The sequence below is a fragment of the Musa acuminata genome, chromosome BXJ3-10 (assembly GCF_036884655.1).
Source record: "Musa acuminata AAA Group cultivar baxijiao chromosome BXJ3-10, Cavendish_Baxijiao_AAA, whole genome shotgun sequence".
Classification (NCBI taxonomy): domain Eukaryota; kingdom Viridiplantae; phylum Streptophyta; class Magnoliopsida; order Zingiberales; family Musaceae; genus Musa; species Musa acuminata.
In genome coordinates, this window is record NC_088358.1 from 24,066,872 (window position 1) to 24,094,822 (window position 27,951).

The 27,951-nt window shown below is 39.2% G+C and overlaps 4 protein-coding genes across 5 annotated transcripts; 3 read left to right on the forward strand and 1 right to left on the reverse strand.

Annotated features, from left to right (window-relative positions):
- Positions 1-1,260: 1,260 nt before the first annotated feature.
- Positions 1,261-5,278, reverse strand: LOC104000721 (uncharacterized). 2 transcript variants are annotated; one of them, XM_065170549.1, is made up of 4 exons: positions 5,052-5,278; positions 2,467-2,620; positions 2,202-2,313; positions 1,261-2,109 (listed from the first exon to the last, which is right to left on the reverse strand). In XM_065170549.1, the coding sequence occupies exons 1-4, from the start codon at positions 5,177-5,179 to the stop codon at positions 1,508-1,510; spliced, it is 996 nt and encodes a 331-aa protein (XP_065026621.1). In that variant the 5' UTR covers positions 5,180-5,278; the 3' UTR covers positions 1,261-1,507. The 2 variants fall into 2 exon arrangements, with proteins under 2 accessions (XP_065026621.1, XP_009421108.2); XM_009422833.3 differs by having other exon boundaries at positions 2,202-2,259; positions 5,052-5,275.
- Positions 5,279-6,185: 907 nt separating this feature from the next.
- Positions 6,186-9,517, forward strand: LOC135650651 (glucan endo-1,3-beta-glucosidase 7-like). The gene is made up of 4 exons (XM_065170146.1): positions 6,186-6,597; positions 6,683-7,687; positions 8,012-8,098; positions 9,304-9,517. Exons 1-3 carry the CDS (start codon positions 6,534-6,536, stop codon positions 8,041-8,043), a joined length of 1,101 nt encoding a protein of 366 aa, XP_065026218.1. The 5' UTR covers positions 6,186-6,533; the 3' UTR covers positions 8,044-8,098; positions 9,304-9,517.
- Positions 9,518-10,409: 892 nt separating this feature from the next.
- On the forward strand, positions 10,410-17,868 carry LOC135650422 (vacuolar-sorting receptor 3-like). The gene is made up of 12 exons (XM_065169739.1): positions 10,410-10,948; positions 12,224-12,916; positions 13,279-13,367; positions 13,516-13,585; positions 13,652-13,735; positions 13,838-13,914; positions 13,980-14,061; positions 15,140-15,222; positions 15,362-15,428; positions 15,635-15,763; positions 15,844-15,953; positions 17,537-17,868. Exons 1-12 carry the CDS (start codon positions 10,633-10,635, stop codon positions 17,636-17,638), a joined length of 1,902 nt encoding a protein of 633 aa, XP_065025811.1. The 5' UTR covers positions 10,410-10,632; the 3' UTR covers positions 17,639-17,868.
- A 2,342-nt stretch (positions 17,869-20,210) lies between these two features.
- LOC104000718 (BTB/POZ domain-containing protein NPY4) lies at positions 20,211-27,925 on the forward strand. The gene is made up of 5 exons (XM_009422828.3): positions 20,211-20,582; positions 21,250-21,796; positions 24,828-24,897; positions 25,481-26,662; positions 26,825-27,925. The coding sequence occupies exons 2-5, from the start codon at positions 21,735-21,737 to the stop codon at positions 27,320-27,322; spliced, it is 1,812 nt and encodes a 603-aa protein (XP_009421103.2). The 5' UTR covers positions 20,211-20,582; positions 21,250-21,734; the 3' UTR covers positions 27,323-27,925.
- Positions 27,926-27,951: the final 26 nt, after the last annotated feature.

Genomic DNA, 27,951 nt, shown 5'->3' on the forward strand with positions numbered 1-27,951 from the left:
AGCTGAGCAAAAAAGTAAATCCTTCCATTCGTTCTCCATCCTCAGAACTCTGAACAGGAAAAATCCAAGTCAGTGTCATGTTCTCCACTGGATCTCTCATGCCTCCATTGAAGCAGACATATCCTTTGAAAGCCGATTTGCTTGCTCATTCGTCTCCACCACCTTTTAGCCATACCAATCATTCATGACACATGATCTCTTGGTTACCACTAAAGCAGTAAATATCTTCTAACTCCTAATTATCTCTCTCTCTCTCTCTCTCTCTCTATATATATATATATATATATATATATAGAAATGGTAAACTGCGCTTTCTCTTCATTTCGCTTTCCGGTGTTCGCAGCCTCCATGTTGGATCTCGTGTTCATGCTTCGCATGTCAGTATCGCTGTCACTTTCTTAAGCACCGAGCCAACTCTGCCTTGCGTTGCTCCACTGCACCGGCCATCGGATTGCTACTGTTCGAGCTGCAGGAGCTTCCTCCAACCAAAAGAAAGCTCCGCCATTTGAGAGCACCACATGGATCACGAAACAGCTACTGTATTCAAATACGACGGCTGGGATCATATACACAATGGGTTGGTGAGATGTGCGACTTCGTTCCACGAAGTTGCAAGTCAAGTGGGCATGCAGTGGAACAACTTTAGCGGCCGCCGACGAAGTGAAATCGACGTGTTTCCGGTACTACTACTTTAATCTGCCTCATCCAGCTTTAAAGAACTGGCGGTCATACTTGGCATGAGGAAGGTGACTCATGGGATACGATTAAGCCAATATACTAACGAAGACTACGAAGCAAGTCAACATGATATTAACCAAAGATCTTCCGGTTCACCGAACACCTGAGAGACCAAGTGTTGTTGCTGGGATTCGCATAAAAAGAATTCATCTCGTGGCCCGACGGAGCAACGAGTTATAGATCATAATTTTGCATCTGAGACTGCCATTTCTCTGAATTGATGCACTCGACCAATAAAAGGAACAGAGAAAAGGGAATGTGGTATTGCATTGCCCCCCTAATGATAGAATGCAGAAACTATGACTAAGGACAATGGAAAAAACAAAGGCAGAAACGCTTGCAATGGAATCCAGGAGTTGTTTACCGGTGAATCGGGCTAGCAGACAACAATAATAATAAATAGATCCCAAGACAGATTAGTTGACTATGGCCTCGAATCTAATTGTTAGTGAACCAAGCTATCACACAAAATCACAACAAAGAAAAGGTCAAGTGAGCGAATGATCAATGGAGGTTTTGTACTTGAGAATAAGAATCAAGAAAAACACGGATTTACTGGAGGAAAAACTATGACCTCAAACATAGTTCGTGCAAAAGAGAAACAAAATAAGGAGGAAAAAACACGCTATCTTTAGACAACAGAATAGCATAAGATACAGAATTATCAAACTCTTTTGAGTGATTTTGCTTTGAGTACGCTAAAGAAACACCACTATCTCTTGAGAAATATCAGATGGAACCGTTCAAGATGTCTTGACGGATGCAATGGCTACAGAGCCAACAGTGCTTCAACCTTAGCTATGTGCTCTTCTTCATTCTTTGGGGTTGGGCTTCTATTTGCTTCATCAAAAAGATCATGCCTCCATCTTTCTACTTGCAAACCACTCTGTCGATAGGTGTTTTTCTCGCCATATCTTCCAGCAAAAGTTTCCCTGCCCCTTGTGTCCCTGCTACCATGCCTCTCTCTCGACTGATAACCAGCTCTGTACGTTTCATTTCTTTGGTGATATCTGTCTCCCCAGCTATCATGTTTATCTCCGGCCTGATGGAAAAATCTCTCGAGCTCATCTCCATGTGAAAAGTAGTTTTCCTTTTCCATCCGTCCTGAAACACCAAAAGTTTGTCGATCATGGCGGTTTCTGAATTCTGATCTAGTGGGAGGGACATCTTCTGCTGGCATTTTCTTTTCACCGAATGCAGGCCTTTTCCTGGGAGCTGATGCCTCAGCCTCCAATTCAAAATACCCATCATGTCTCCACTTGTCGTCATCTTCACATGCTTTACTCCTGTCATGTTTCCTCTGCAAATCAGATGCCTCTATCTTGTCCACCATGCTGCCATTATGCTCTTTTAAATTACTCCGTCCATCGTCTTTATGACGACACATAAAAGAAGTTTTAAAAAAGAAGATGTAAATTTAAAAGGAGTCAACTGATTAACTCTAATTAAATGATTTAAGTTACCAGCAGCTATGTGAACATAGCTTTGACCACCATGCCCAGCACTGCCACATTCATCGTGCTGCAAAGGTAGCCTAAGATTGTTATATAAAATGAGGTACTTTGAGGCACGGGTCTGAACAAGAATCCCGCAACACCAGGAGGAAAAAGAGGTTCATATGCAATGAATAACAAATTAAAAGAACAAATATCTCAGTTAAATAATTAATATGATGCACTTTAGAATGTCAAGACTGTTGGAACCATCTTTAAGAATGTCAGACTGCACCTTAGAATTTGCTGCTAAAGAATTCTCATATGGCATAGTATCTTGAAACCGCCCAAGATGCTTCCGTTCCCTATTGTCATCAATGTCCAAATCATGGTTATGAGAGTATGTTCTTGCTGATGCTGGTTTTCCATGTCTCCTGAATCTTTTTGGACTGTTAAAAAAGGGAAACTTTGGTTAGAAAAAGTGAGAAGCAACACCATCCGTCCTAGTGATGAATCCAGAAACAAATACTAAAGGCTTGTAAGAAAAAACCTACAATTTATTTAGCTGTAGATTATTTTTTTCTTAAATTAAAAAAGCAAATTGCGGATGGCCTTTCTTCGTGACGTTTTAGTTCCGCAAAATGATGACCAGAAGCAGTCAAAGAGAATCAATGATACATACGTTGAGGTGTCCCTACATAATTTTTGACCTGTTCTGTTTTGCTGTGTTGAAAATTTGTCATGTGCTGCTGTGACAGAAAGTTGTCAAAGAATATTAAATGGATTTTAAAGCATTTATGAAATACAATGATTTCAAACATTTATGAACTAAAGGTAAATGAATTTCATAATTATACATGGCCCAGAACATTGTCCTCACCCAGCATAATAGTCTATTGAATTCAAAGCACTGATGATAAAACAATATGTGTTATAAAAGAAACATTTCATCCAAGTTTCAATCAATAGAAATTTGGTTCAAAGATAGTGAAGATTTGTATATCAAAGGGGGAGGGATGAAGATAGTAGATAGCAGTGAGATAGAAATGAAAGGAGAGACAGCCAGAGGTTTTCACATGTTGACTTGGAAAATATAAAATTTTAAAAATTGATTGCAGAGTTGTTCATTATCATAAAGGCAAACTGAAGACAAGCAAAATGGACATGTACAATCACATCATAATGTCAACGAAATCAATCACAAACAAAAAGAGGACTTCTGATGAGAGGGAAAAAAACAAGAAATGGCATACAATCATTAAAGGTTAATATCAGCACGTGGTTTTCAAAGTAACAATACAAAAGATATGGTCAGGAAAGCAAGAACATAAATGCAACCATTTTTTTTTTCAAGCTTGTCTCCTACCCATAATGTTCCTTAGAACTAACTTTTGTGAGACATAACCACTGAAAAATGGCAAAGGTCAAGACAGGGCTCAGACTTCTGACTAATCATCAAGTCTTGTCCCTAATGAGTTATTTACAATTTCAGATAATAAAAACACATTAAAGAAGATTTTACCAAGCAGGCCCCACCTTTTGAAAAAGTAGTAGATTAGCATATCTGAAAGTTAAATCAATTTTTCATCAGTTGTTGAATTATGATTTATATTAATTTTCTATCATTGTAATTTCCACAAACAGAGACCTTTATAACACTGAGGCTAATCAATTATCACACTTCCAACATCTTTTAGCCAAGGTTCAAGTCACGGAAATAGTCTTTTTGCTTACAAGGCTAAGACTACATACATTAACGTCCCTACACTCTGCATTAGCAGAAACCTTGTTTTCTCAGCTATGCTTTTTAGAAAAAGATTGTTATGCACACTGAATTATTTCTCCTCCCTTAGTTATGCTTTGTATTGATTGTGTATCATTTTCTGCAAACGAAGACCTTTGTAAAACTAGGGCTAATCAATTATCATGCTTTAAATTATCCTTCAGTGAAGGTTGAACTTACCAACCCAAAGTAAACATAAGTAAATACATATTTTGGGATACTATCAACAGAAAAGCACCCAATAACACAAGAAATGATGATGTAAACTGAGCACTGGAGTCTAATGTGCCAACAGTGCAACAGACAATGCAGAAGAAATATCTCCTATACGGAGGATAACACTAAATAGGTTTTTTGTTGGTTTACAAGAGATTCAAAATGGCAGCAATTTCCGGTGCAACCACAGAATGTCCTTACAATGCAACAGACAATGCACAAGAAATGTCTCCTACAGGGCCACTAAGAGTAGAGTCTCTTGGTTTAGAAGAAATCCAAAACGGCAGTAATTCCTGCTGCAAATTTACTCAAACCATGAGCCTTGCCAATCAATAGGTATAGCACCTTGCAAAACTAGGATTCAATGCTACAAAGTTAATTTCTTGGCCATGACTACGAGCGTCTTAGGAAAATTCTAGCTTGGGAATTAGACATCCAGTTTTGAGGGCTTTCAGCAAGTTCTATAGTACATACTACACAGATATCGTCGGAGCAAAGGTCTTGGTTGCTGGTCAATAATAATCTTACACAAGTGCCTTCTTCTCCGAAGCATAGGCCGCGGGGAGTACCACCGAATCAATACTAAAGGTAAAGGACCACCGAATACAGAACCCCCTGTAACATCTACTCTAAGCAGACACCCAATTGCAAGAAATACCCATTCTCGTCAACTACAGCTACTTCCCCAAGTCTTGCACTCCCATAACCATCTTACACAAAACAAATGATAAAAGAACAAAAATCAAGACTCCCACAGATTAGATTTTTAGGAACCTGTCGCCGACCTGATCCTAGAATGAATCGATCCCCCGAAGAAAGACTCGGGAACGAAATTGCACTGTCAAGATATGGCACGTGTGTGAGAGAGATGAGCTGGGCACCTGGGTTCCCTTTCTTTTTCCCTTTCCGATCGGGAGGACAGGCGTCTGCCATCGCAATCACGGCCCTCTCGACGAGACAACGATCCTCCTCCCTCCCCGCCTTCCCTTCGTCTCCGCTCCTCCGGCATCTTCACCGCAAGCGAGGATGGCAATCGTAAAGCACAACCTTTCTCCTTAGGGCTTCGCCATCGTTTACATCAACAGCCCGCCCGCTCCTGTGGAATTCCGTCCCGTCGGACCGTAACTCGGTTCGCATCGGACCCGTTCGAGCGCTAATCCGGCTCGACCGGATTCAGGTCCACGTTAAATCCAACCGCTTTATCTGGCGTCATATGGATGAGAAGCCAAATGAAAAATCATATATATTTTTCATATATCGACCGACATCTTTTAAAAATATTTAAATATTTATATAGTAATATTAGTGTAATATCAGTCGAATTTGCTTGCAGGAAACAAACCACGGCGGTGCCGGCGAACTCTCTCCCATGATCGAAGCAAAGTTACTGTATGAATGGTGAATTCATCCATTGTGTAGTAAGCTCTTTCCCTCCCGGAATGGCACCCTCTACCATGCATCAACTGCACTGATGCCATAATGCTTTCATGAGGCACTCATTACCCGCGCTGGCTTCCCCGCTTAGATCTGCTGCCATTAACAGCAGAGCAAGACGAAGCAGCTCCCGAAGCGCCCCGAAACGGGAAGCAGAGCAGCCGGACCGGTCAGTCGTAGTACTGCCACCTTGACTGCCTTTTAATGCTTAATTACTTACTGATTTCCCAATGCAGTCCCCCGTTCATCGCATTTCACTACTTTCAACTCAAACATTCTCGTGAACCCCTCAGCTCTGCACCCGCAGGGACATCATTGTCTGAATTCACATGTAACTCTCGGGAGCTTCGTCTCATGCGATTACAGTGAGGTTTAGTCAGGCATACTCCACAATCAAAGATTAATCATGCAAATCTTCTTGTGAATGGAGCAAGAACAAAGTTTGAATTCCCCCTGGCGGCAGCAATCTCCATGATCGTGCAGTTATCATCGGTGAGGACCAGCACAACATATAAAGGCAGAGGTTTTGAACACGCAGGGCGACATGTTGCAGTAAAGTAGTACAGTTGCAGAAAATAAAGCCCCGTTTCCACAGTTTGTTTCACGTCAAAATGCGCAAAAAGGCTTGATCTTTTCTCTGGTTTGGCCGTGAAAGTGGGGCACACTTCCCACGCCTTCGTCCTTGGGGCCTCAGAAGCGCCCTCCTCGATGCTATGGAAGGACAGGCACAAGCTCGCCACAATGCGATGGCCAGACTCCGATTCCGAGCACCAGCTCCCCTCCGCTTTATTGGCTAAAGACCAACCCGCTTCTCCTTGCCCTCGCATCCCCAAAAAGTCACCCTTTCACCGCCCGTCCCCCCTCCGGCTTCCTAAGGGTTTTATCCCACCTCCCTGTTCTTCCCACTAGAACACGAGCAAGATAAGAAGATGGTCGGGTTTCGCTGCTGCTTTGTTCACTTTCTCTACCTTATCCTTCTATCGGGTCTTACAGGTAACTATCTGTTTGTTATTCCTTCTTTCTTGAACCCTTTTTGTGTTGATATATGTTATTGATGTGTTCTTCTTTTCCGCTTCAGTTACAGGTCAAGAAGGCTTTGAGGTCGTACACCTCCAGGAACCAGACTCACATGGGAAGCGGCCTTCGGTTGGGGTCTCAGTAAGCGACGCAGACCTCCCCGTGGTCTCTTCCAATGTCTTAGCAGCTGAAACCTGGCTGAGATCGCATGTCTTAGCTCGCTACCCTTCCACTAGGATTACCACCATCATAGTAGGAAGAGGCGTTCACTGTAACAAGAGCCATGAACACCAGTGGGACTTTGTTCTCCCTTCTGTCAAGAACCTTCACTACTCTCTTGTAAGGTGGGGGCTCGTGAGGGAGATCAAAGTCTCAGCTGCCTTCTCCGCCGACTGTCTGCACCAGCACTCTCGCGTTACACTCAAACCCATACTTGGTTTTCTGCAAGAGAGTGGCTCAGCTTATGCCATAGACGAGCCTTCCTTTTCTGCTCACCAAGATGCTTGGAAAAGGTTGGGCATTTCTAAGCCTAAGGACATCAGAGTGGTGAGGGAGAGCAGAAAGCTGTCGTCTTTGACCTCGCCTTCAGCTTCAGAAATGCCAAAGCCAGTTGGCTTTCAGGTTCCCTCGCACTTAGCCAAGAAACCAAGTCCCCCACCCATGATATTTCCATCGCCGCCTGATGGTTCCTTTTCTTTTCCACCTGATGCCTCGCCCGCGTTGGTCCCTCCTGCAAGCCCACCTGACGTGTTCTTGGCCTCGCCACCAACATGCCTGCCGACACCGGCTGCACCTGCTCCAGGGTCAGGGGAGGGGCAAAAGGTTGGCTTGTGGTGTGTAGCAAAGCCAACCGTTCCAATGGAGAAGTTGCAGGAGGCAATGGATTACGCTTGTGGTGAGGGTGGGGCTAATTGTGAGGAAATTGGGCCCGATGGGAGCTGCTATTACCCTGATAATGTGGTAGCTCATGCTTCCTACGCTTTTAATAGCTATTGGCAGAAAACAAAACAATCTGGAGGCAGTTGCAGCTTCGACAGCACCGCAGTGCTCATCAATTCAGATCCAAGTATGTGTTCGTTCGCATCATTTGCACTTCTTTCACTAATTCATGTCTCAAAACTTTAAACTGGTTCTTACAATTACATATGCCAATTTGAGTTGGTCCCCTATTGTATTGGTCTGACATCTGCTGTATCATTGGTAATCTATTGTCTTATGGTGCTTTTTAAGTGTTATAAAACTCTAAAAATCCAAAAGGCTAGCTGAAGGACAGTAATGGAAAACAGTAATAGCTTAGGTAAATTGTTACCCACTTGCTCATAGATTGAGCTGTTTTGAATGCATAGTATGGTTATCTTTTGTCCATTTGATGGACCTGGATATTTTGCAGGCTTTCTAGGGTGTCATTTTGAACTCAGCTGAGGCTTTATGCTGGAAAATGTCTTGTTACATTGGGAATGGCTCCTATTGAATCCATGTAAGTTTCTATCTTGTTGTTGAAATTGAAAGCATTTTTTGTGAATTTATAGTTGACATGGTAATGAATGTCTTATGCTTGATTATTTGGTAAAAAGGGAGAGCCTGTTGCCATATGATCATTGGAACACTTAGCTCTAATCTTTCTAGGTGATCTATCAAACTCAACTCTGACCGGTTTGATCTCTGTCAGATTAAGAAGATTCCATTTGGTTTCAGTTGAGTTTCTAATTCTTAGTTGGTTCCTTTACATCCAACTAGCTGAGCAGGTTTCAACAAATTACCAATTGGTCAGGTTATCTTGTAGACCTTGACAGCAAGCCCCACATAAGCAAGTCTGTTCAAGTCCTTTAAGAGACATTTTATTCTTATATATATATATATATATATATATATATCTGCCTCTGGTCAATTTCAAAAGGAAAAGGAAAATCACAGGTCCTCTTTATTGGTCATAGGCTTTGCTAATGCTTTTCAAGTGTCAGGTGAGCATAAAATAATCATTCAAAGGCATTGGCATAAAAAAAATTACAGAGAGCTTCTCTACATATCAGAGCCAGGTTTCATCCTGGGACCTGGTTATGCTGGTGGACCTGATTGTTGTACAAGATATGATTGATCTGTAATAAGGCCAAAAATGTACACCCTACTCAACAAGTTCCTGTTATCTGGGGACATCTACATGTATAATCATTCTTTCTCTGCTTTATCTGCTACTTCTAATGGGACAGCTACCCATCTGAACATAAGCCATTTTTATTATAAAAGGCAAACCATTATCAGGGTTTATTTCTTTCAAAGTTTGATCTACTACTTTACATTAAATAGTGGATGGTTTCTTTAAGGTTGGTTATGTCTTAATCCAGCCAAAAGAATGGGTTAAGTTAGTCACTGGACCAACTACAGAAAAAACAAAAACCCATGCCTTTGAAGTTTCATGGAATCATAGATGCCATGTTGCTTCAGTAAATTATTTTACATATTTGCATCATCTACTTTAAACTGCAGTTTGCTCAGACAGAGAATTTTTATTCTATTCTTATTGTTTGGCTTTGGTATGAAACTAAGCTGAAGCAATTTCACTTTGAATCTCTGGTTCTTCTGGGTGTTTTTACTACAACTTTTATTTTTTTAGAAATTAAACTTACAGAACTCTGTTTCTACAATTTTTTTTGTTGCTTATGAATTCTTTTTCTTCTTTTTCAGGCCTTATACATTGCTCAGATGTGCTTATGGGTAGGAGATCTGTGAAGCATTAGTTTGCAAGTCTTTGCATGGTTTAGGACTCCTTTTGTGGCTTCTTTTATGCATGTGTTAAAGTAATCAACAACTTTGAATGTTCTGTTGTTTGTGTTAGATGGGTACTGACTACATGATATTGAGACTATCTGAATGGAAAAGAGTAGCTTCTTTGTTCATATATTTGGAATCTAGTTGCTTCTATATAAAATAATTGTTTACTAGGATTGAAATATCTGCTTTGTTGCATTTTCCAGAAACAGGAATAATCAAATGTTATTGCATTTGATTATTGCATATTACAGGTTATTTCTTACAAAAGGAGACCCCAGTTCAAAGTAACAGCTGCACAGGAATCAAGCCTGTGTTATTGCATATTACAGGAATAGGGATAATTTTGTGTATAGATTCTGAAACATTTTATGAGAAAGTAAAAAAACAAAAACAAAACAAATCCTCACTTTTTTCTGATCTTTTAGTGTGGGAAAAAAAAGATTCAGGATTTTATAAATAACATATTGGATGTGAGACTATGAATCTTTTATATGTGAAATTGTCAATCAGTTCTTCAAATTTCAGGGAATGTTTGGATTATTTGACAGCACTAATGATATTTAGGAGGGAGTGTTTGAGTATGTGAAGTGATGAAATTATACTACGAGACAGGTGTCCCTTTCTGAGAAGATTATGGCCACACTTGATGGTCTCTTATTCCTATGACAAAAATTGAGGATGAGGTTATAATTGATTGATACTGCAAACTCTTCTCAGGTTAATGCCATAAACAAGTTCATTGGATTGGAAATGACTCGTGTACTGACATCCACCCGTCTCATATTTTTCTATACCTTTATGTTTTTCATCTTATTTATTCTTATTTTTATTTAATAATTATTCATATATCTAATGAAGATAGGCTAATATATATATATATATATATATATATATATATATATATATATATATATATATAATGGTTTTAACACGTAAAATGCCATTTTTTGGGTGGGTAAAGGCATATATATATATATATATATATATATAATGGTTTTAACCCGTAAAATTCCATTTTTTGGGTGGGTAAAGGCTTTCTTCGTTTTCGTCGTCGGAACTAATCTCTTTACGTCGACTCCCCTCCGACGACAGAAGAATAAGTAGACGGGAATCATAGAGAGAAGAAATCCTTCCAAGGAAGCGTGCTTCGTACGTGATATAAGGGCATCGAAGGGCGAAGCAGAACGAGCACTCGAAGGTCCGAATTTTTTGTTTCCTCTACCCGTAGGGAAGGGGAAAGTGATGGGGCCATCTGCCGGCTTTGGCCTAGGGTTTGTCCTGGTGGCGTGGGGGTTGGTCTCGGGGATTTGGGCGCCGCCGGTGGCGGGGCGTTTCGTGGTGGAGAAGAACAGCTTGATGGTGATCTCGCCATCCGAGATCAAGGGGAAGCATGACAGCGCCATCGGCAACTTCGGCATCCCGCAGTATGGCGGGAGTATGGCCGGCGCGGTGGTGTACCCCAAGGAGAACGCCGCGGCCTGCGACGAGTTCTCGCGCCCCGATCTATTTAGGTCCAAGGTTGGCGCGCTTCCCAATTTTCTCCTCATTGATCGCGGAGGTAAAATGTGTGTGTATCGGACAATCGTTTTTTTCATTTTTCCCGTCACAATGTGAATATCTTTGGAGATCTTTGGCGTCTTAGAGGAAGTTTGATGCTAGATGTCGTCTTTAACCGTTTAATTCTGTCTCTTGAGCTCCGTTGGCGTTTAATAGAAAATGCGACAATGGATATAGTTTCCTTTACTTAACATATTCTGTTTCTTTGAAATCTAAATTATAATGTAGTAGATGAGAGATTATTTACTCAAAAGAATAGGGGAAACAAAACACACAGGTGATAGATTAATTACTCAAAATAATTGGAGAAGCGGAACACACACTCAAATTTGATAGGCTGATGATTCAGAATCGTTTATATTTGAAATTTGAATTTAGAAAACTTTGGGAGGTTCAGAAGGGGCACACAAATATTTTTTAAGCGTTCAATTAGAAAAGGGGAGGTCATTAGCATTATTTTGCTGATGATCTTGGGACGTTACTTCTATTGTAGTTGAAGATAAAAACACTCAGCTAACCTGTAGCCATTGTGGTTCATGGATTTTAGGGTTTGATATAAAAAATTGAAGAATTGAATGCTTATTCCATATGAATCTCATTGATTTTTGTGACTTTGTGTGCTTCTCCAATCTAGGTTTTTTTTTCCTCCTAGATCTTCTTAGTCTTTTCTTTAGTGAAATACATGAACCCCTTCTTCTCCTAGTTCATATTCGCTTCTTTTTTACTTCAATGGGAGGCATGAAGTTATTTGTTGGTTACAAGCTCCATATAGATAAAGGATGGTGGTTGAGTTTATTGAAAGATTTTTTTTTACAAATGTTGATGGAAACTGTCTTTTGGTCATTTGAAATGTCTCAACAAGTAAACGAGTCTGTTTCTAAACTTTGATTTATGTGATTATAATTGTACTGTAACAAATTACAACTCAAAATCTTTCATTTCCATCATCGAGCATCTTTTAATAGTCCATTGTGTCAGTGCCCTCTATGTTGTAATTTTGTTTAAAACTTGTCGAAGTTCTGGACGAGGTCTTGCCTCGACAAAGCGGTGACATTTCTGAAATGTGTCGAGAGGTTTCATGCACCTCATCTAATTTGCTATGAGTTTCACATGAGATCGCTGCACATGCGATTATGTCAGTTTTGAGTTTAATAGATGAACTTGTAATCATTATTTTCTAATGGCAAAACAAGAGCAATGATTTTTCTCCCAAGGATTTAATTAGACTATGATATGTCGTTTAACTACCATTATATTCTTTTTCCTATTTATACAGATTGCCTTTTCACCAAAAAGGTCTGGAACGCACAGAATGCTGGTGCCTCTGCAGTGCTTGTTGTAGATGACAAGGATGAACCTTTGATAACCATGGATTTACCTCTGGAGGATGATGAATCTGCAAAATATATTCAGAACATAACAATTCCCTCTGCTCTCATTGATAAAAGGTTTGGTGAACAGTTAAAGACGGCTGTCCGCAGCGGTGAAATGGTCAATGTGAACCTTGATTGGAGAGAAGCTGTTCCACACCCAGATGAGCGGGTGGAGTATGAATTGTGGACTAATAGCAATGATGAGTGTGGTGCTAAATGTGACATGTTGATGAACTTCTTGAAGGAATTCAGGGGTGTAGCTCAACTGCTTGAGAAAGGTGGTTATAGTCAATTTACACCTCATTACATTACCTGGTACTGTCCTCAAGCTTTCATCATCAGTAAACAGTGCAAGTCACAATGCATCAATAAGGGGAGATACTGTGCACCTGATCCAGAGCAAGATTTCAGCACTGGTTATGATGGGAAGGATGTAGTTATTGAGAACTTGAGACAACTCTGTGTATTTAGAGTTGCAAATGAAAGTAAAAGACCCTGGGTTTGGTGGGATTATGTAACTGATTTTCATATACGGTGTCCTATGAATGAGAAGAAGTACAACAAAGACTGTGCAGATACTGTTATGGAGTCTCTGGGTAGGTGCATTTCAAGAATTAATTAGATATGAATGATAGGTCTTGCCAACATTGTTACTGTCTAACATGCTTCAATCTGTATCATCTTCATGCTATGTTCTTCTGGCATTTATGTTTCTCAAATTGGAATTCTTTTGATTGACTTGCAGTGTTATTTGATGTAATACATGATCTAGTCTCTCATTGTAGGAATAACAAGAAGATGGTATTGATAGTTAAGTGTGTATGATAATTTATGATGATTTGCTATGCTGTGCAACTATTATTGTCAAAGCCATGGTTTATGATATTGAAAAACACAAAGACTGTGAAAAGCAATATATCATTTGTGAGAACTCATATAACATGCTTATTTTGGGCAGGGTTAGACATTAAGAAGGTTGAACAGTGTATGGGAGACCCAAATGCTGATAGTGACAATCCTTTACTGAAGATGGAACAAGATGCTCAGGTCAGTCATTCTTGTCATGCACTTTCAGTAGAACTGAACAAGGTCATGACCCTTGTTGTGGAAACAATGCTTTTGTCTGCAGTCCTTCTGAACATCAAATGTTAATCTGAACCAATACCTAATTTCCAGTTGAAATTCCTTTCTGTAGGTTGGAACAGGTTCAAGGGGAGATGTTACTATATTGCCTACACTCATTGTTAATAATCGACAGTATCGAGGTTAGTCCTGGATAATATAAGTTCCAAACTTTTGAGTGCATTTATAATTCAAAAGAATAAATGCAGGAAAATTAGAGAAAAAGGCTGTCTTAAAAGCTATTTGTGCTGGTTTTGAGGAAACTACTGAGCCACCTGCTTGCCTGAGTGATGGTGAGGTTCAGTAACTTTGCACTGTTCTTCAACCTTCCATTTTCATGATCAAAACTAGTAGATGAAAAAAAAACTTCACTGTTGCAAATGGTCATGACACAGATATAGAAACAAATGAATGTCTGGATGATAATGGTGGATGCTGGCATGACAAAGCATCCAACATTACTGCCTGCAAGGTACCAATTTAACTTCCAGATGTAAGTCAGCCCATTCTTTGTTTAATGGTTGCATTATCTTCCAGGATACTTTCCGTGGCAGAGTCTGCGAGTGCCCTGTATTCAATGGTGTGCAGTTTAAGGGTGATGGATATAGCAACTGTGAAGGTAGCACCTTGTTCCTCTCTAGAAGAAAATCTAGAATTTGAAACCTCCCAATATGCTTTAAGTCTTCATCAATTTGAATCTGTATCCTTAACTAACTGAATGACAGAAAACACAGACCAATATATTTTTGCTCGAGTCAAAAGGAAAATTACAGTGAAGAACTTATCATCATACTGTTGTCAGTTAATGCATCTTTGTTTCTATGTGCTGAATGAACCTGTTTCTGCATATGGAGATTGACCATCCCCTAGAAACAATTTTTTGTGTATATCATCTTTTGTTTAACATTATATAATGTACTTTTGTTAGGTTGTACATTTTCTTCTGCTACCTTTAGAAATATATCAAAAAACTTCATCTTGAACATGAAACTAAATCAAGATATTTTGTGTTAGTTTCTTTGGTTTTTGTTGTTGCATTTGGACTTTTGATATTTTCATAGAATTCATTCTCGATACGGTCCAACTACTTCAGGCAGCAGGTTACAATTGATGTCAGGCCTGGCCTGCATTTCCAGTTATGAAGCATCGATAATGATATCACTGTTTTAATAGTTAAATTATGTGGAAATATCAACCAGCTTTTGTTTTTGACTTCTCTGGATGAATCTTTTCTCTGACCTGCATGCTTTCTGAATCTTATATTTTACATTGTTATGCTTTCTTTATAACTTTAACTTTTTTGTTCTTATACATTGAAATTCATAAATTGCACATGTTTTATCATGCCTATCTTGCGTTATTGCACTTTAGCATATTGATGTTACTTTTTCATTCTAGGTTTTGGGTCATTTTAAATTCATTTGTTGATCATGTTGGTGCTGTCACATCATGGCCTATAAATGGTATGGGAGTGGCCATAGGAGTAAAAAACTAACAGCATGAAAGGCCAGCTTAGATGACTTTGATAGTTTATTGGTTCTGCTTAGTGTTATGATAGCTCCTCTGTTGGAAAGGCCATCGCTAAAACTTGCTTGTAAAAGTATATTGCTCTTTATGACTTTTCCCCTTATGACATTTGCAAAGTCAACAAATGTAGTGCAGACGAATGCACATCTAACATTTCATCTGCTCTTCAGCAATTGGGCCTGGAAGGTGCAGGATAAACAATGGAGGCTGTTGGCAAGAAACTCGTGATGGCAAGACAGTTTCTGCATGTCAGGTTCGTCCAGTTCCATGACCCATAATGTTTCAATAGAATAGCGTTGTTGATCAACAAAACTATGGGCTAACTAGCTGTTCTGTTATTGCAATTTGTGAATTCCAGAGTTATTTCAGTTTATTTGAATCTGTCTGTTCAGGAATCTGGTGATGGTAAATGCCAGTGCCCCCTAGGATTTGAAGGTGATGCTGTCAAAGTCTGTGAAAGTAAGAATGCTCGGTTGCTCTTTCTTGCAAGTAAATTTGCACAACAATAAGTTCGTTGCTATTTTCTAAGGTGGTGTTTGTGCAAGGCAATAGGTTTTAACTTTGAAAAATAGCAGCTTTGTTAGACCCAATCTACTGCTACCACACATGTGCTGAATTATCAAATCCGTTTCAGCAAATGTAATTATTTTCTTTTCTTGACTTAGATATCAATGAGTGCGAGAAGAAAACAGCTTGTCAGTGCCCTGAATGCAGCTGCAAAGATACGTGGGGAAGTTATGAGTGCACCTGCAGTGGGGACCTTCTATACATCAAAGAACAAGATACTTGCATAAGTGAGATTCCAAGTTACTTTGTCCATGTAATCATCTTAGGTGAACCATATCATAAATACTCTTTGATGAATCATGTGCAGGCAAGAAAGCTAGCGAAGCAAAGGCTACATGGGCTGCTGCATGGGTGCTTTTGATGGTGTTGGCTATTGCTTCTTTTGGAGCATATGTTATATACAAGTACAGATTAAGGGTAAGTAAACAAGACAACACAAATTGTTTTGTCATTGTTCTTTTATGGGATATCATATTCACCATTGCATTTTATTTGGAAGCCTCAATTTGACCTATAGTCTCTTTTTAGGTTTTATCTTGCCTAATTTTGAATTTTGAGAACTGGATGGTTGACACAAACCCTGTTGTAATCGGGCGGATGACAGCTAGTTTTAGAAAATTTTGACCGTTAGTGCAGCCAATTTGAGAGAATCGGTGTAAGTTGGTGGAATTCTAATGTGAACTTTGAAATGTTCGCTGCACTTGATCACAATCCCTTATGTTTCTGCTTGTAGACCTCCCAATATCCCTCCATGCAGAAGTTTTTAGGTAACTAGGCAATCCCTTCCCTATTTTTGTGTTAGCTATGAATTTGTCTCTAGCTTCAAGGCAGTTGATATTAGGTTAGGAACATTTCTTAGAAATTTGTCAGATCCTTGGCATCGCCTGGTCGATTGCAATTGTTTCGAAGAGCCGATCCATGCTGGTGGAAATGGCCTCAACAATGATGGTCTGAGACTCTGAGCTATCTTTTATTTTGACATTGTAAGGCCTATTTATTGCACTAGGGCAGTGGGGACCAAATGTAACACAATGGAAGAGCAAAGTCCAACTGTTAACTGTGAAACCTTAGGTGCTGACAGCTCTCATGGTTCTGTGCACTAGTTTTTGTTTCTGTATTACTGCGATTAGCAGCAGCAACACTAACAATGAGTTGCAAGGTGTAAGTTCCCAATTATTTAAGGTCAGCTACATGGACCTTTTGTGCCCCTTGAGCTATGTTTAGGTTCACATATTTAGTAACAACAGATCTATTGCTAATAATTCTTATAAGGACTTTGATCTTCCTTTATCTCCTCCCACCACCTGTCTTATCTTACCATTGCATATGTAGACTCTCCTGAGACATCCACATAATCATAAATAAATCGGTTGCTCTATCAGTTAGAAATATTGCTTTTTCTTATGCTGTATATCAAAAACCTATCTCAGGTACACCAACTTTTTATGTATGTATGTTTTTTAATTATTCCAACATTACAAATGTCAAATTGTTGTTGACGCCACAACCTTTTAGTCTAAGGAACACATCATGATTACACAAGACTTCCTATATTTGCATTTTAACCATCATCGTGACTACAAAGTACTAATATCTTTGATTTAATATTTGGCATGTAAAATTGCCCTGTTTGCTACCTTCATTGAGAAATAGCCCGACTGATTGATTAGGATGGTACCAGGATTTGTTCTATGCATCTCTATCAGTAATCAGATTAAAATAGTTGCTAAGATCATGATGCCCATGGTTTCTGAATTGAACTTCAAGGGCATTGGTTAGGAATTACAAACTAAACAATATTTAAGCTTTTCTTTATTATTATTATTTGCTTTGTTGCTGAAAAGAAAAATTACAATTCGATTAGCATTTGCGATGAGGAAGTTGCTTGACAAAATTGGTTGGTGCCGCACATATGATTTACCTTAAAACATCTTGTATACTATTCAGTTCAGACCTTTAATAAAATTTTGATGTGTTTTCACTTTCTCCCTGTTTTCCAGTCATACATGGACTCAGAGATCAGGGCTATAATGGCACAGTACATGCCGCTGGACGGCCAAGGAGAGCTTCCAAACCATTCTCTCGAGGAAATCCATGCCTGAAGTTTTTCCATTTACATTTTTAGGATCTTTCTCATTTTGGTTTTGCCCCCAACATGGAAGGGCAATACATGCCTTGGTGGAGAAATAAAAGATGCATGTGGGTCGGCCATAAAAGAGTAGAAACAGATGTACAAGAAAGAAATTTTGTGCTACAATGGGTTGTTAGGAGATCTGTAATAGACTAACTGTGTTAACTGTTCATGCATAAGCTTCTCATGTGCTAATTAATATCTCCCACTAACTACAGTTGGATAGAGCAGGCATTAATGGGTCTGTGTGTGCACCCATTAATGTTTTGCATAGCTAAGCTTTCCATTGCCAATCTTACATTATCATGAGTAGCAAACACTATTATACTGTATAATAATGTTTACATTTCTCATATCAATTAATGTTATTAAAAATTAATTAGCATGGTTATGTACTGATCCATCTTAATATTATTTGTCGGTTTCATATGCCTTACCTAAGACAGTTTTTATGTGTCCTCCTGCACATCAATAAAATCTATCCTTATGCCTTCTCAGTTGACCTGTTAACAGACATATGGGTTGACCATTTACACATGCCCACCTTGCCCGCCGACCACCTAATGAAGTCGGATGTCACCTCTATTGGTGCATGCTTCGCGAGTAGCTCTTAGGACATTGAGTACCCACTTTGTCCCCCTCCTTTTCTGTGCCTTATAATATTTGTCAATGGACTGCACCAAGCACCATATCTTGTGCTTCTAATCATCTCTGTCCCCATCTTGACACATACATGATGTTTTGGACTTTTCATGACACCAAAATCTCTTTATTTATATCCCCATCCCTTTTGGATTGACTCAAGATACTTGATATCAAGATCAGTACAGTAGCATCATATCAAAGTCCCTGGATATCATTCTGTCCTGAGTCTTGTTCCATTGTGTATATGATGCTTTGTGGTTTGTACTCATTAGCACATTCACTGTTTTCTTGAATTATTTACATATGCCAAGAAACATAGCATGGGGTGCTATCCTTTTGTTTCAGTGGATTTGACATGATTTTAAGAACATGTCTCGATGTTACTACGACATCCAATTTCCAGTGTCACTGCAAATCTTTTCTTTTGGTCAGGCTTCTCAGTTCCAAACCTAAACTTCTTCGTCTGGCTTGCATTTGTGTGCCACTAAAATAAACCTAAATATTAATGGAGCCAAGAAGTCTGAATGCAAACCATGATCTTTTGTCAAGTGCTCAACATATAATCCACATGAACTTGATTTTTAGAACCACGAAGGCTGAAAACAATTATGCCGTGATGCAAGGAAAAAGATCTCGCAGTATCTTGATAGAATATGATTCCATGAACCTTGTCAACATCTATAGCAGGGACAAGACTTCTTGGAATGATCAAAGTTCTATTACTGTTTGGAATCATCATCTTCTTATACTGTGAGACCAGTAAATTTGCTGATTAGTTTGTGATTTTATACATCTCAAAGAACAAGCCACAAAACCATACTTTATATGCGGATGGAGAGTTCTATAATCCTTGAGATGTGCTCTAAATTTGACGATATCGCAATTTAAGGTGAATAAAATGAGTATGTTCTTATCGTGTTTCTTCCCAGATTTCACTTGATACCCATCTTGAGAGACTCCTCCTCCCTTCTTTTGCTACAATATTTAGGCTAGTTTAAGAATAAGCACCGAATCTTCCTTGGAGGTGAAGTGGATAACACATGAGATTAGAATACACTATGTTGGTCAAGTTTCATGAACTCCTACAGCATGATTTTGGGGACCCAACATAGAATAATTTACTAATCTAATTTGAAAACCCATTCATCCTCTGCTTTTGACTATTAATTCATTGAAGATTCACAGAGGATCAACTTGATTGTTGAAGTTTGAACTGCCTTGAGAAAGCCACAAGCAGTGTACCAACAATCCTATACAAATTCAGCACAGATTCTTTGTCCCTTAATCCATCATCAGCTCCATGTGTCGGCACTCGAGTAGTTTACAAGGTTCAGAAGAGAAGGTGACCTTCAACTCGAATTAAAAATGGAAGGCATCATCACTGAGAAAGTGCAGCAAGTGGAAAAGCTTTGGTTTGGTTTCCAAAGATGTTATGGTGCATGAACTTGGTGTCGAGGTTAAGAGGAAGGAAGGGAACGAGGAAAGAAGGATGAAACAGGTGTCCAGGAAATTTCCCAGAAACGAACTACGATTAATTGATATTTATTTAGTTATATATGAGTTTTAATTTTAGAGCATTCTTTAGGATAAGAGATGGACACACGCGTTTATAATTTGCACAATGAGGACATCCTCATTGGCTTCGAGGAGGAGGAGCAACAAGAGATTAAACGTGGTAAAAGTAGATGGGCACTACGTAGAACCACTGATAGGTTGCAAGCACCGAGACGAATTCGACTGATCTCAATTGTTCCATCACGCCTGCAGTGGCATCTACAGGTGTTCATGAGGGAATGAGGTGCAGAAGTGTAACTTCACAAGTTTCGGATCGAGTGAGCGAGGCATGCAAGCGGGAACACAGAGAGAGAGAGAGAGAGAGAGAGAGAGAGAGAGAGAGAGAAGGGGGAGTGAGGTGAGGAAGTGTGACTTTGTGTCGGAAGCTGTAGCTATAAATTAATGCATAAACTACAATAAAAAGCAGAGAAAGCAGAGAGAAGGAAAAGCTTTTCATGTTAAAAGCCTCTTCTCTTTCTCTCTCACTGTGACAGCGGAGGAGTTCAGAGTTCTTGAACACTAGCGGCCGCTGGATTTGGGGATACCTCTTCGTCTTCTTCTTCTTCTGTTGCTTGTGTTGCTTTTTAGGTGGCCAGCAACTGACACGGCTCGGAGAGAGGGAAAGGCGGGTGTGGGCGGGGAAGGAGGCATGATGGCCTACTGCCTCTTCTGCGGAGGAGGACGCCTGCCGGGAACCAAGTCGATCGATGTTTCAGGTGCTGTGCCCGTCTCCCTTCGTTCTTTTTCCGCAGAACGCATTCCCTTTTAAGGCGAAAATGTTGCCCTCTTCTCTTCTTGAATGTTACCGTGTTGGGCTTCATGCTTGATTCTGTGGGCTCTTTTCATGCACTCTACTCTTGTGTCTTCCTCCTCTCTTCATGCAAAGAGTAGCTTGTTTTGTGTTGCTTGTGAGCTGTTTCTGTTCCTCTAGTTCGGAAAAGATGCTGCTTCTGTTGCTGTTTTTCTGAGTAGCTTTAAATCTTCTTCATGTGATTTCCATCTATCTAGTAATATAAATTACTTTCCCCTGGTGAGGGATTCCAGTGACTTGATGACATTCTTCATGCACCAGCAATATTAGATTAAAGATTTGATGTGTATAACCTGCATTACCAGTTTAGTTTCTTGCTATCTTGCCCTGTAGAACCTCTATATTCTCCATTTATTCTCCAGGATATGCATAACCTGTATTACCAGTTACTCTTGCTATCTTACCCTATTCTGATCATATTTCAGTATCTTGTGTTATATATAATGACTGCAAAGGGCTTGCATTTCTAGATGAACCTTTTTTTCTTTTTTACTTTTGCTCTCATGTAGTTACTCCATACTCTTTCTAATGTGTGTTTTTGGCGATTTGACTAGATTATTTCATCTTAATAGGAGAATTGATCTATGAAGGAACTTGGCTCTGGGTATAATTCTTAACAAGTATTGGAGGTTTCAGTTCACTGTTTGTGGGTGTCTGCTCTCTGTAGTTGTTATCTGGCCTAGAGAGATCGTTGCCGTTCCTTTGACCGACCAATTTGCTTGCCCAAGTTCATGTGGGCTTGGTTGCAGATCTGTTGAGAAGCAAATCTCTTGCTCAAAAGGCATCTTTGAAGTGAAAGTGAAATGGTCACATGGCTTCAGGGACTCCAGGGCCATTTCTTCCTCCATCTTGAAGCAAGATGTTAACTGCTCTACAACTTCTTCTGTGTGCTAATCATGATTAACTTTTTGTCTTCGTCATACAAGAAGTCCATGCATTTATCGGAGTCGTTAGCATTGATAGAGATGTACTCCGTGGTATAGATTAGATATTAAGTGTTAGGAAGCGTGGGGTGTTGTTGACGTCATTGAAGTGAAGGAGCTCTATTTATCCTACAATGAAGTTTATGAAGCTTGGCTCAAAGCCTGATTCTTTTCAGTCGAAAGGGCAGAATATCAGGTGAGTAGTGCTTCACTAAGGTATCCACATTTTCTGCTTAAATATGTACTGGCAGTGTTATTTTGTTTTTCTTTTCTTTTGCATTCTTTTTTGTTTGATATCTATCTATCGATGTTTGTTTCTGTACTTCAGTGGTTAACCACCTTTTGAGAAGTGAAAGTGGATTTTTAAAATATCTACAATTTTTTGTTCCCCATTCTTGAAAAAAAGGGGAATAAAATTAAAGATCACTGAATTGGATATTCCATTCTTGCTAGCCACATGAATGTGATTATTTGGTCCAAAAATGGTCAATCCATCCATTCCTAACAAATTCGGTCTGGCTCATTGGTCAGAATCTAATTGAATTGCTGCTTCTGCTTCGGACAATACTCTGTTTGCACTAATTCTATATTAAATGTAATTTTATAGGTAACATGTGAATTTGGTAATATGATTCTTGGTCTCATTGATTTATTTTTAATCTTTAAATAATCTGCCTGATCAAATATTTGAGTTAACCAGGTACTTGCATTCTCATGCTGCAATTGCTTCAAATCATCTAAAGATTCTGAACCGTTTCAATTTTCTATGAAGGAATCCTGACTTCTTTTGAAACTCTGTTTTTATCCATGCTTTTGTCAAAGGTAATACAATATTATGAAGAGCTCAAGTTCTCTATTGTAGAGGTTGGTTCAATGAGCATCGATATGTGATAGATTCATGTTTATTCTCACTGTGGGCCTAAAAACATCAGATGTATACAATTTCCAGAGTTATTATTTTATGTAAACACACACAAAAGCTACTGGCTTCTCATAGAAAGGAAAAGAAGTCCAGACTAAAAGGATATTTTAGTAGCTGACAAATATAAAAAGGTTTTTTATTCATTAATACTAAAAATCTTTGGCATTCTTATGTCTATCAATCCTTTGTATTTGTTTAATGATATTTGAGATCCCACAACATACTATATTATAGTCCTTCGGCCCATTGAAATTAATTATATCATGACTTAGGTAAGCATGCAGAAGAAACACTCTTGACAGTTGACACCACATATTTCATTCTAAAGAGATGATGTATATTTTTATCCATTATTGCCTCTCTTTGTAATTATCTGATAGCTTTTTATTCTCTAATCACCCATCACTATGTAGTTTGAATAATTATCCATCTAAGCTTCAAAAACATAGCAAGACTTGATTCTTGACACCCTCAAAGTCGCATCACCAGACGCTTGTTGTAAATGATATGAGAGATAGGTTAGTTAATAAAAAAACGGAAGCACCAACATTCTTCATTACAATGATGGATCATAGGACAATTAACAGTTTAGGAGGAAAAATATGGATTTAGAAATTTTAAGGAGGATTAAATGGACAACAGATTATTGTATTAGATTCAGGATATGCTATTTGGAAGTGGATACTGAGTTCACAAGACAGTTGATTTTATTTTCTAGTGGCATATGGTACATGTGGCACTATGTTGTCATCTCCATTTCAGAACATGTCTTTCACCATCCTACTGAGCCCAAGGCCATATGCAATGTTTTCCTTTATATAATACAGGCTTGTTTTCATCTCATGAAAGAGAGTACAAGAGCATTCAGTTCATGGTAGAATTTCGTTAATTTATATTTATCTAAGCTTGTTTACATTCGACATGAAGATAAAAGAACAGAAAGATTGAGACTTCTGATGAAAAGATATAAGTCATCTATTATTTTGCTATGCAAGTAAAAGAATTATTTTTTTAGATACTTTGTATTTCTAAACAGACTTTTCATGAAATTTCTTGTAAGCAAACAATTTAATTCTCGGTTGGTAGCTTGTGTTACACCCTTAAGTTTCTATGTAGTCAAATGTATGAAGCATTTGTCTTGAATAAATGTAATTGATATAAACCTGTGGACTAGCAAACTAAACAGACAACTTATTTCCATTTCACAATCTAATAAGCTCACTTGTTATCCAGCTTAGATGATTGTATTCTGAATTCTATTTTAGTATCTTCTTCACGTACAATTTCTTGGTCAATAACTTAATGGAACAATACCAACCATGCTTGAACTTTAAGAAAGTTATGGTGACATGAGAGGGATCAAAACTTACATTTTTCAAAGAGAGAAATTCTATGCCCTAGGTGAACAAAAGTGATTGTGTCAAATCGCACATCTAAATTTTTTATAAATATTTCTCAAAGGGAAATGGAAATACGTTATACAATAACAATTGAAAGTTTTCTTAAAGAAATGTTTTCATATCTTTAAATCATATTGAACACTAGTGGTGTTTCGCCAAAGTTCGTGATATTGTAGTGATACCACAATGTCATGGACTTAGCTGGAATTGCTTAAGTCGTGAGGTACCCTTGCGAAAAAGTCACGGACTTATCTAGAGTTGCCTAAGTCGTGAAGCACTATTGTGCCAACTTCTCAGACTTAGCTGGAATTGCCTAAGTCATGAGGCGTCATTGCGATGTATGCATCCACAAAGGATCAGCCTAGTTGTAACCTGGTACAGGTCCCAAAGAACCTATAAAATAACAAATTGATTAGTTTGAAAATGAGCGACGGACAAGTCCCGATCTCTCGCGAAGAGGGAAGCTTTATAAGCAATTCAGCGAGCACCTTGAGTGCAAGAGAGGAAGGAGAAGACAAGGACTTTAGAAGGCTAAAAGAACAGTTGCAAGTCCGCAAACAACTGCTCATTGGGTGTCAGGCGTTGAACACTCTTTACAAGTTCGCATGTTAACTTGACGGGAACTTGCCTTCGCGCCCGACACCCGATGAGCAATTATTTGCGGACTTACAATTGTTTGTTCAGCCTTCTAAAGTCCTTGTTTTCTCAAATATTTGAAGCATTATCTACCGATGTGGTTCATCTTATACATTCTATCTACATCTTTACAGTTCTATAACATCTTATTCTACAAAGAAAATGCTATCCTTTATTGTATGTAGATCTGATTTTATGCAAATCTGATTGTCTGTGTCATTAATTCATCTGAAAAGGTTTGACAAAAAAAATCTTGCTCATGCTTGCAGGTTTGTACAATCTGAGTTAGAGATTGACATCATTGTTAAAGTAGGAGATGTAATATTCCATCTACACAAGGTGAGCTGAGCTATTTTTGGAATTTTATGGCATATAGGAGTTCATCATGCATGAAACTCCAACACTCAACTTTTATTTGACTTTGTTACTAAATTTGCAACAAGGCACATGCCTACATGAATTGGATGCACTTAAAGGGGAAACATGGACCACGCTGACTGGCTAGGTATGCTCAGGGCACCCTACAACTATAGGAGACTGCCAGGCTTGTCTCACAAATGTGATGGCTCAATCCGGAAATTTGAAACCATTAGCCCAACATAGTCCAAGCCTGGGGCCCAAGGATTGCACACTGTTGTTTGTTCTTTTTTGTTTTTAGTTTTTAATAATTTATTTACTTTTATATGATTGAGAAAAGACTAGCCCAGAATATAAAAGATTTTTTTGATGACCCTTCTATCACATATATTTGACACACTGTTATGTAACTACATCACACCGTATTACAAATATTTTACCCGACTTTCCAAGGTAAGCATTGTTCCTTTTACACATCTCTTTTTCTATGTACAATGTTAATTAATATTATCTCTTTTTTTGTACTTATAATGTTTAGTTTTTTGTGGACCAATCGACAATGCAGTTTCCACTTCTGTCCAAGAGTTCTCGTATGCAGAAGTTGGTGACAACTAACAATGATGACAACCTTGGTGAGATTCACATTCCAGACATCCCCGGTGGTCCTGCTGCCTTTGAAATCTGCGTCAAATTTTGCTATGGCATGACTGTCATTCTCAATGCTTATAATGTAGTTTCTGCACGTTGTGCTGCTGAGTACTTAGAAATGCATGAAACAGTCGAAAAAGGGAACCTCATTTATAAAATTGAAGTTCTCCTAAGCAGTAGCATATTTCATGCCTGGAAAGACTCTATCATTGCTCTGCGGACTATGAAGTCGTTGTTACCATGGTCTGAGGACTTGAAGTTGGTCAGCAATTGCATAGACTCTATAGCTTCCAAGGCTTCTGTCAGTCCCTCTAAGGTTGAATGGTCATACACATATAACCAGAAAAAGGTTCCGTCTGAGAATAGTCTTGATCCTCTGTGGAATGGCATTGTAAAAGAGCAGTCAGTACCAATGGACTGGTGGGTCGAGGACCTATGTGAGCTTGCGATAGATTTCTACACGAAGATTATAGTTGCCATAAAAGCAAAGAGGAGAGTGTCTTCTGAAGTGATTGGAGAAGCTCTTAAAGCTTACACGTTTAGGTGGCTCTCAAATTTGGGCGCAGCATCCATGAATTCTGCAATTGATGCTGCAAAATATCAGTCTATACTACAAACCATTATTTGGTTGTTGCCAGCAGAGAAAGGTTCTGTGTCATGTCGATTCCTTTTTAAGCTACTTGGAGCTATCATTTTGATAGATGGTGGTGAAAGAAGCATGAAAGAACTCATCAAACAAATAGGCCACCATTTAGAGTATGCTTCAGTGTCTGATTTGCTAATTCCTGTTATGCCAGGGCAAAACACCATATACGACATTGACACTGTTATGAGTATAGTGAAAGAATTCTTGATGCAGCACAGTATTGCTTCTCAATCCAGTCCAAATGACACTGAAGAAACAGAGACGATGAATCTAGCTTTAGTCTCTGATGGTTCAAAGATGGCTGTAGCAAAGCTTATTGATGGCTACCTTGCTGAGGTTGCAAAAGATCCTAACCTGCTTTGTTCCAAGTTTACTGATCTTGCTGCATTAATATCAAGCAAATCAAGGACTGTGCATGATGGGCTGTATCATGCTATTGACATCTATCTAAAGGTAAATCCTCATGATTTTTATACCGCTGCACCTGTTTTCCAAAGAACAAAATAATCATATTCTACTGTGAAACATATAATATTTCTTGAAAATTAGTGGAGTACATTTGTATAGATGTTTTTCTGGAGGCACCAGTGCATGATTGTCGCATGAAATGAGCAGGAACACCCTAGCCTGAGCAAGAGCGAGAAGAAAAAGCTATGTGGTTTATTGGACTGCAAGAAACTCTCAGCAGAAATTTGCATTCACGCGGTGCAGAATGAGCGGCTTCCTTTACGATTGGTGGTGCAAATCCTCTTCTTCGAGCAGATGAGAGCATCTTCTGCCTGCAGTGGACGAGCTGAGAGTGGTGGCTCTTACGGAAGCTCAAGGTCTGGCATCACAACCAATGCCGAGGATGAATGGGACGGAATGCCGACAGCTGAGGTCCTTGGATCATTCAAATCCACGAAACTCACCCATGGAAACGGTGGAAGCCAAAGGAATTCTGGCAGCAGCGACACAACCAAGAGCGATGGTCATGACAAGAGCGGCAATGCCAAGGCAAAAGGCATCAAGATGCCAAGGAAGATGCTGGGTGAACTGTTGTCAAGCAAGAGGCAAACTGGGGAGAACAGTAGTTCCTCCAACACCTCGGTTTCAGAAGAGACGCACAACTAGCAGACAAGCTCCGTGAACTGATAAACCGGTTCTTTTTCGGAAATGATGGGCTCTATTTTGTGTGTGCCAAACAAGAGTAAAAGAATTATGCCTTCCTCTTCAGAAGTTTACATGAGAAAGGTTTGTCATGGGGTATGTGTTACTGTCTCTATTTTCTGTTGTTAGTGTGGTTAGATCTGCAAATGTTGTATGAGCCTTTTTCACTCAGCTGAAAGTAAATAATTTAGAGTGTTGTGAGACTGTGTGTGACTTGTGATATTGAGGCTGTTCAAGAAAGTGGGGAATCATACCTTGGTACAGACAAGATAACCATAGAGCCCACCTGGTCTTTGGCCTGCCTGGCCTGTGTGTTTGAATTCTCTTGTTGCCATCCACATGGAAGCTATGGCTTCTGGAATCACCAGGAGGTTTCAGTACAGTGACCACAACAAGGCCATGGCTCAATTGCAGAGGCTTGTAGCCCCTCTTATTCCCACTTTATGGTCTGTTTTGTACATGGTGATGTAATGTTCAAAGGTCCACCTCTGGTTGGGGTCTTTAGAAAGATGTGATCCACAGATTGGACGCACCCCATTGTACCTTTTGCTCTCCTCAAAGTTGGAAAAGATTTTGACCGTTGGCCTTCTGAC

What these genes read in the sequence shown, in the direction of transcription:
- LOC104000721 (XM_065170549.1), bottom strand. Translation starts at nt 5,179, where the DNA reads ATGCCGGAGGAGCGGAGACGAAGGGAAGGCGGGGAGGGAGGAGGATCG. An exon ending in GAAAAAGAAAGGGAACCCAG is followed by an intron (nt 2,621 to 5,051) that starts GTGCCCAGCTCA and finishes CTTTTTTAACAG; the next exon opens with TCCAAAAAGATTCAGGAGAC. An exon ending in CTTTAGCAGCAAATTCTAAG is followed by an intron (nt 2,314 to 2,466) that starts GTGCAGTCTGAC and finishes ATTCTTGTTCAG; the next exon opens with ACCCGTGCCTCAAAGTACCT.
- LOC135650651 (XM_065170146.1), top strand. Translation starts at nt 6,534, where the DNA reads ATGGTCGGGTTTCGCTGCTGCTTTGTTCACTTTCTCTACCTTATCCTT. An exon ending in CCTTCTATCGGGTCTTACAG is followed by an intron (nt 6,598 to 6,682) that starts GTAACTATCTGT and finishes TTTCCGCTTCAG; the next exon opens with TTACAGGTCAAGAAGGCTTT. An exon ending in GCTCATCAATTCAGATCCAA is followed by an intron (nt 7,688 to 8,011) that starts GTATGTGTTCGT and finishes GATATTTTGCAG; the next exon opens with GCTTTCTAGGGTGTCATTTT.
- LOC104000718 (XM_009422828.3), top strand. Translation starts at nt 21,735, where the DNA reads ATGAAGTTTATGAAGCTTGGCTCAAAGCCTGATTCTTTTCAGTCGAAA. An exon ending in TAATATTCCATCTACACAAG is followed by an intron (nt 24,898 to 25,480) that starts GTGAGCTGAGCT and finishes TCGACAATGCAG; the next exon opens with TTTCCACTTCTGTCCAAGAG. An exon ending in CTATTGACATCTATCTAAAG is followed by an intron (nt 26,663 to 26,824) that starts GTAAATCCTCAT and finishes TGAAATGAGCAG; the next exon opens with GAACACCCTAGCCTGAGCAA.
- LOC135650422 (XM_065169739.1), top strand. Translation starts at nt 10,633, where the DNA reads ATGGGGCCATCTGCCGGCTTTGGCCTAGGGTTTGTCCTGGTGGCGTGG. An exon ending in TAATAATCGACAGTATCGAG is followed by an intron (nt 13,586 to 13,651) that starts GTTAGTCCTGGA and finishes GAATAAATGCAG; the next exon opens with GAAAATTAGAGAAAAAGGCT. An exon ending in TGCTGTCAAAGTCTGTGAAA is followed by an intron (nt 15,429 to 15,634) that starts GTAAGAATGCTC and finishes TTCTTGACTTAG; the next exon opens with ATATCAATGAGTGCGAGAAG.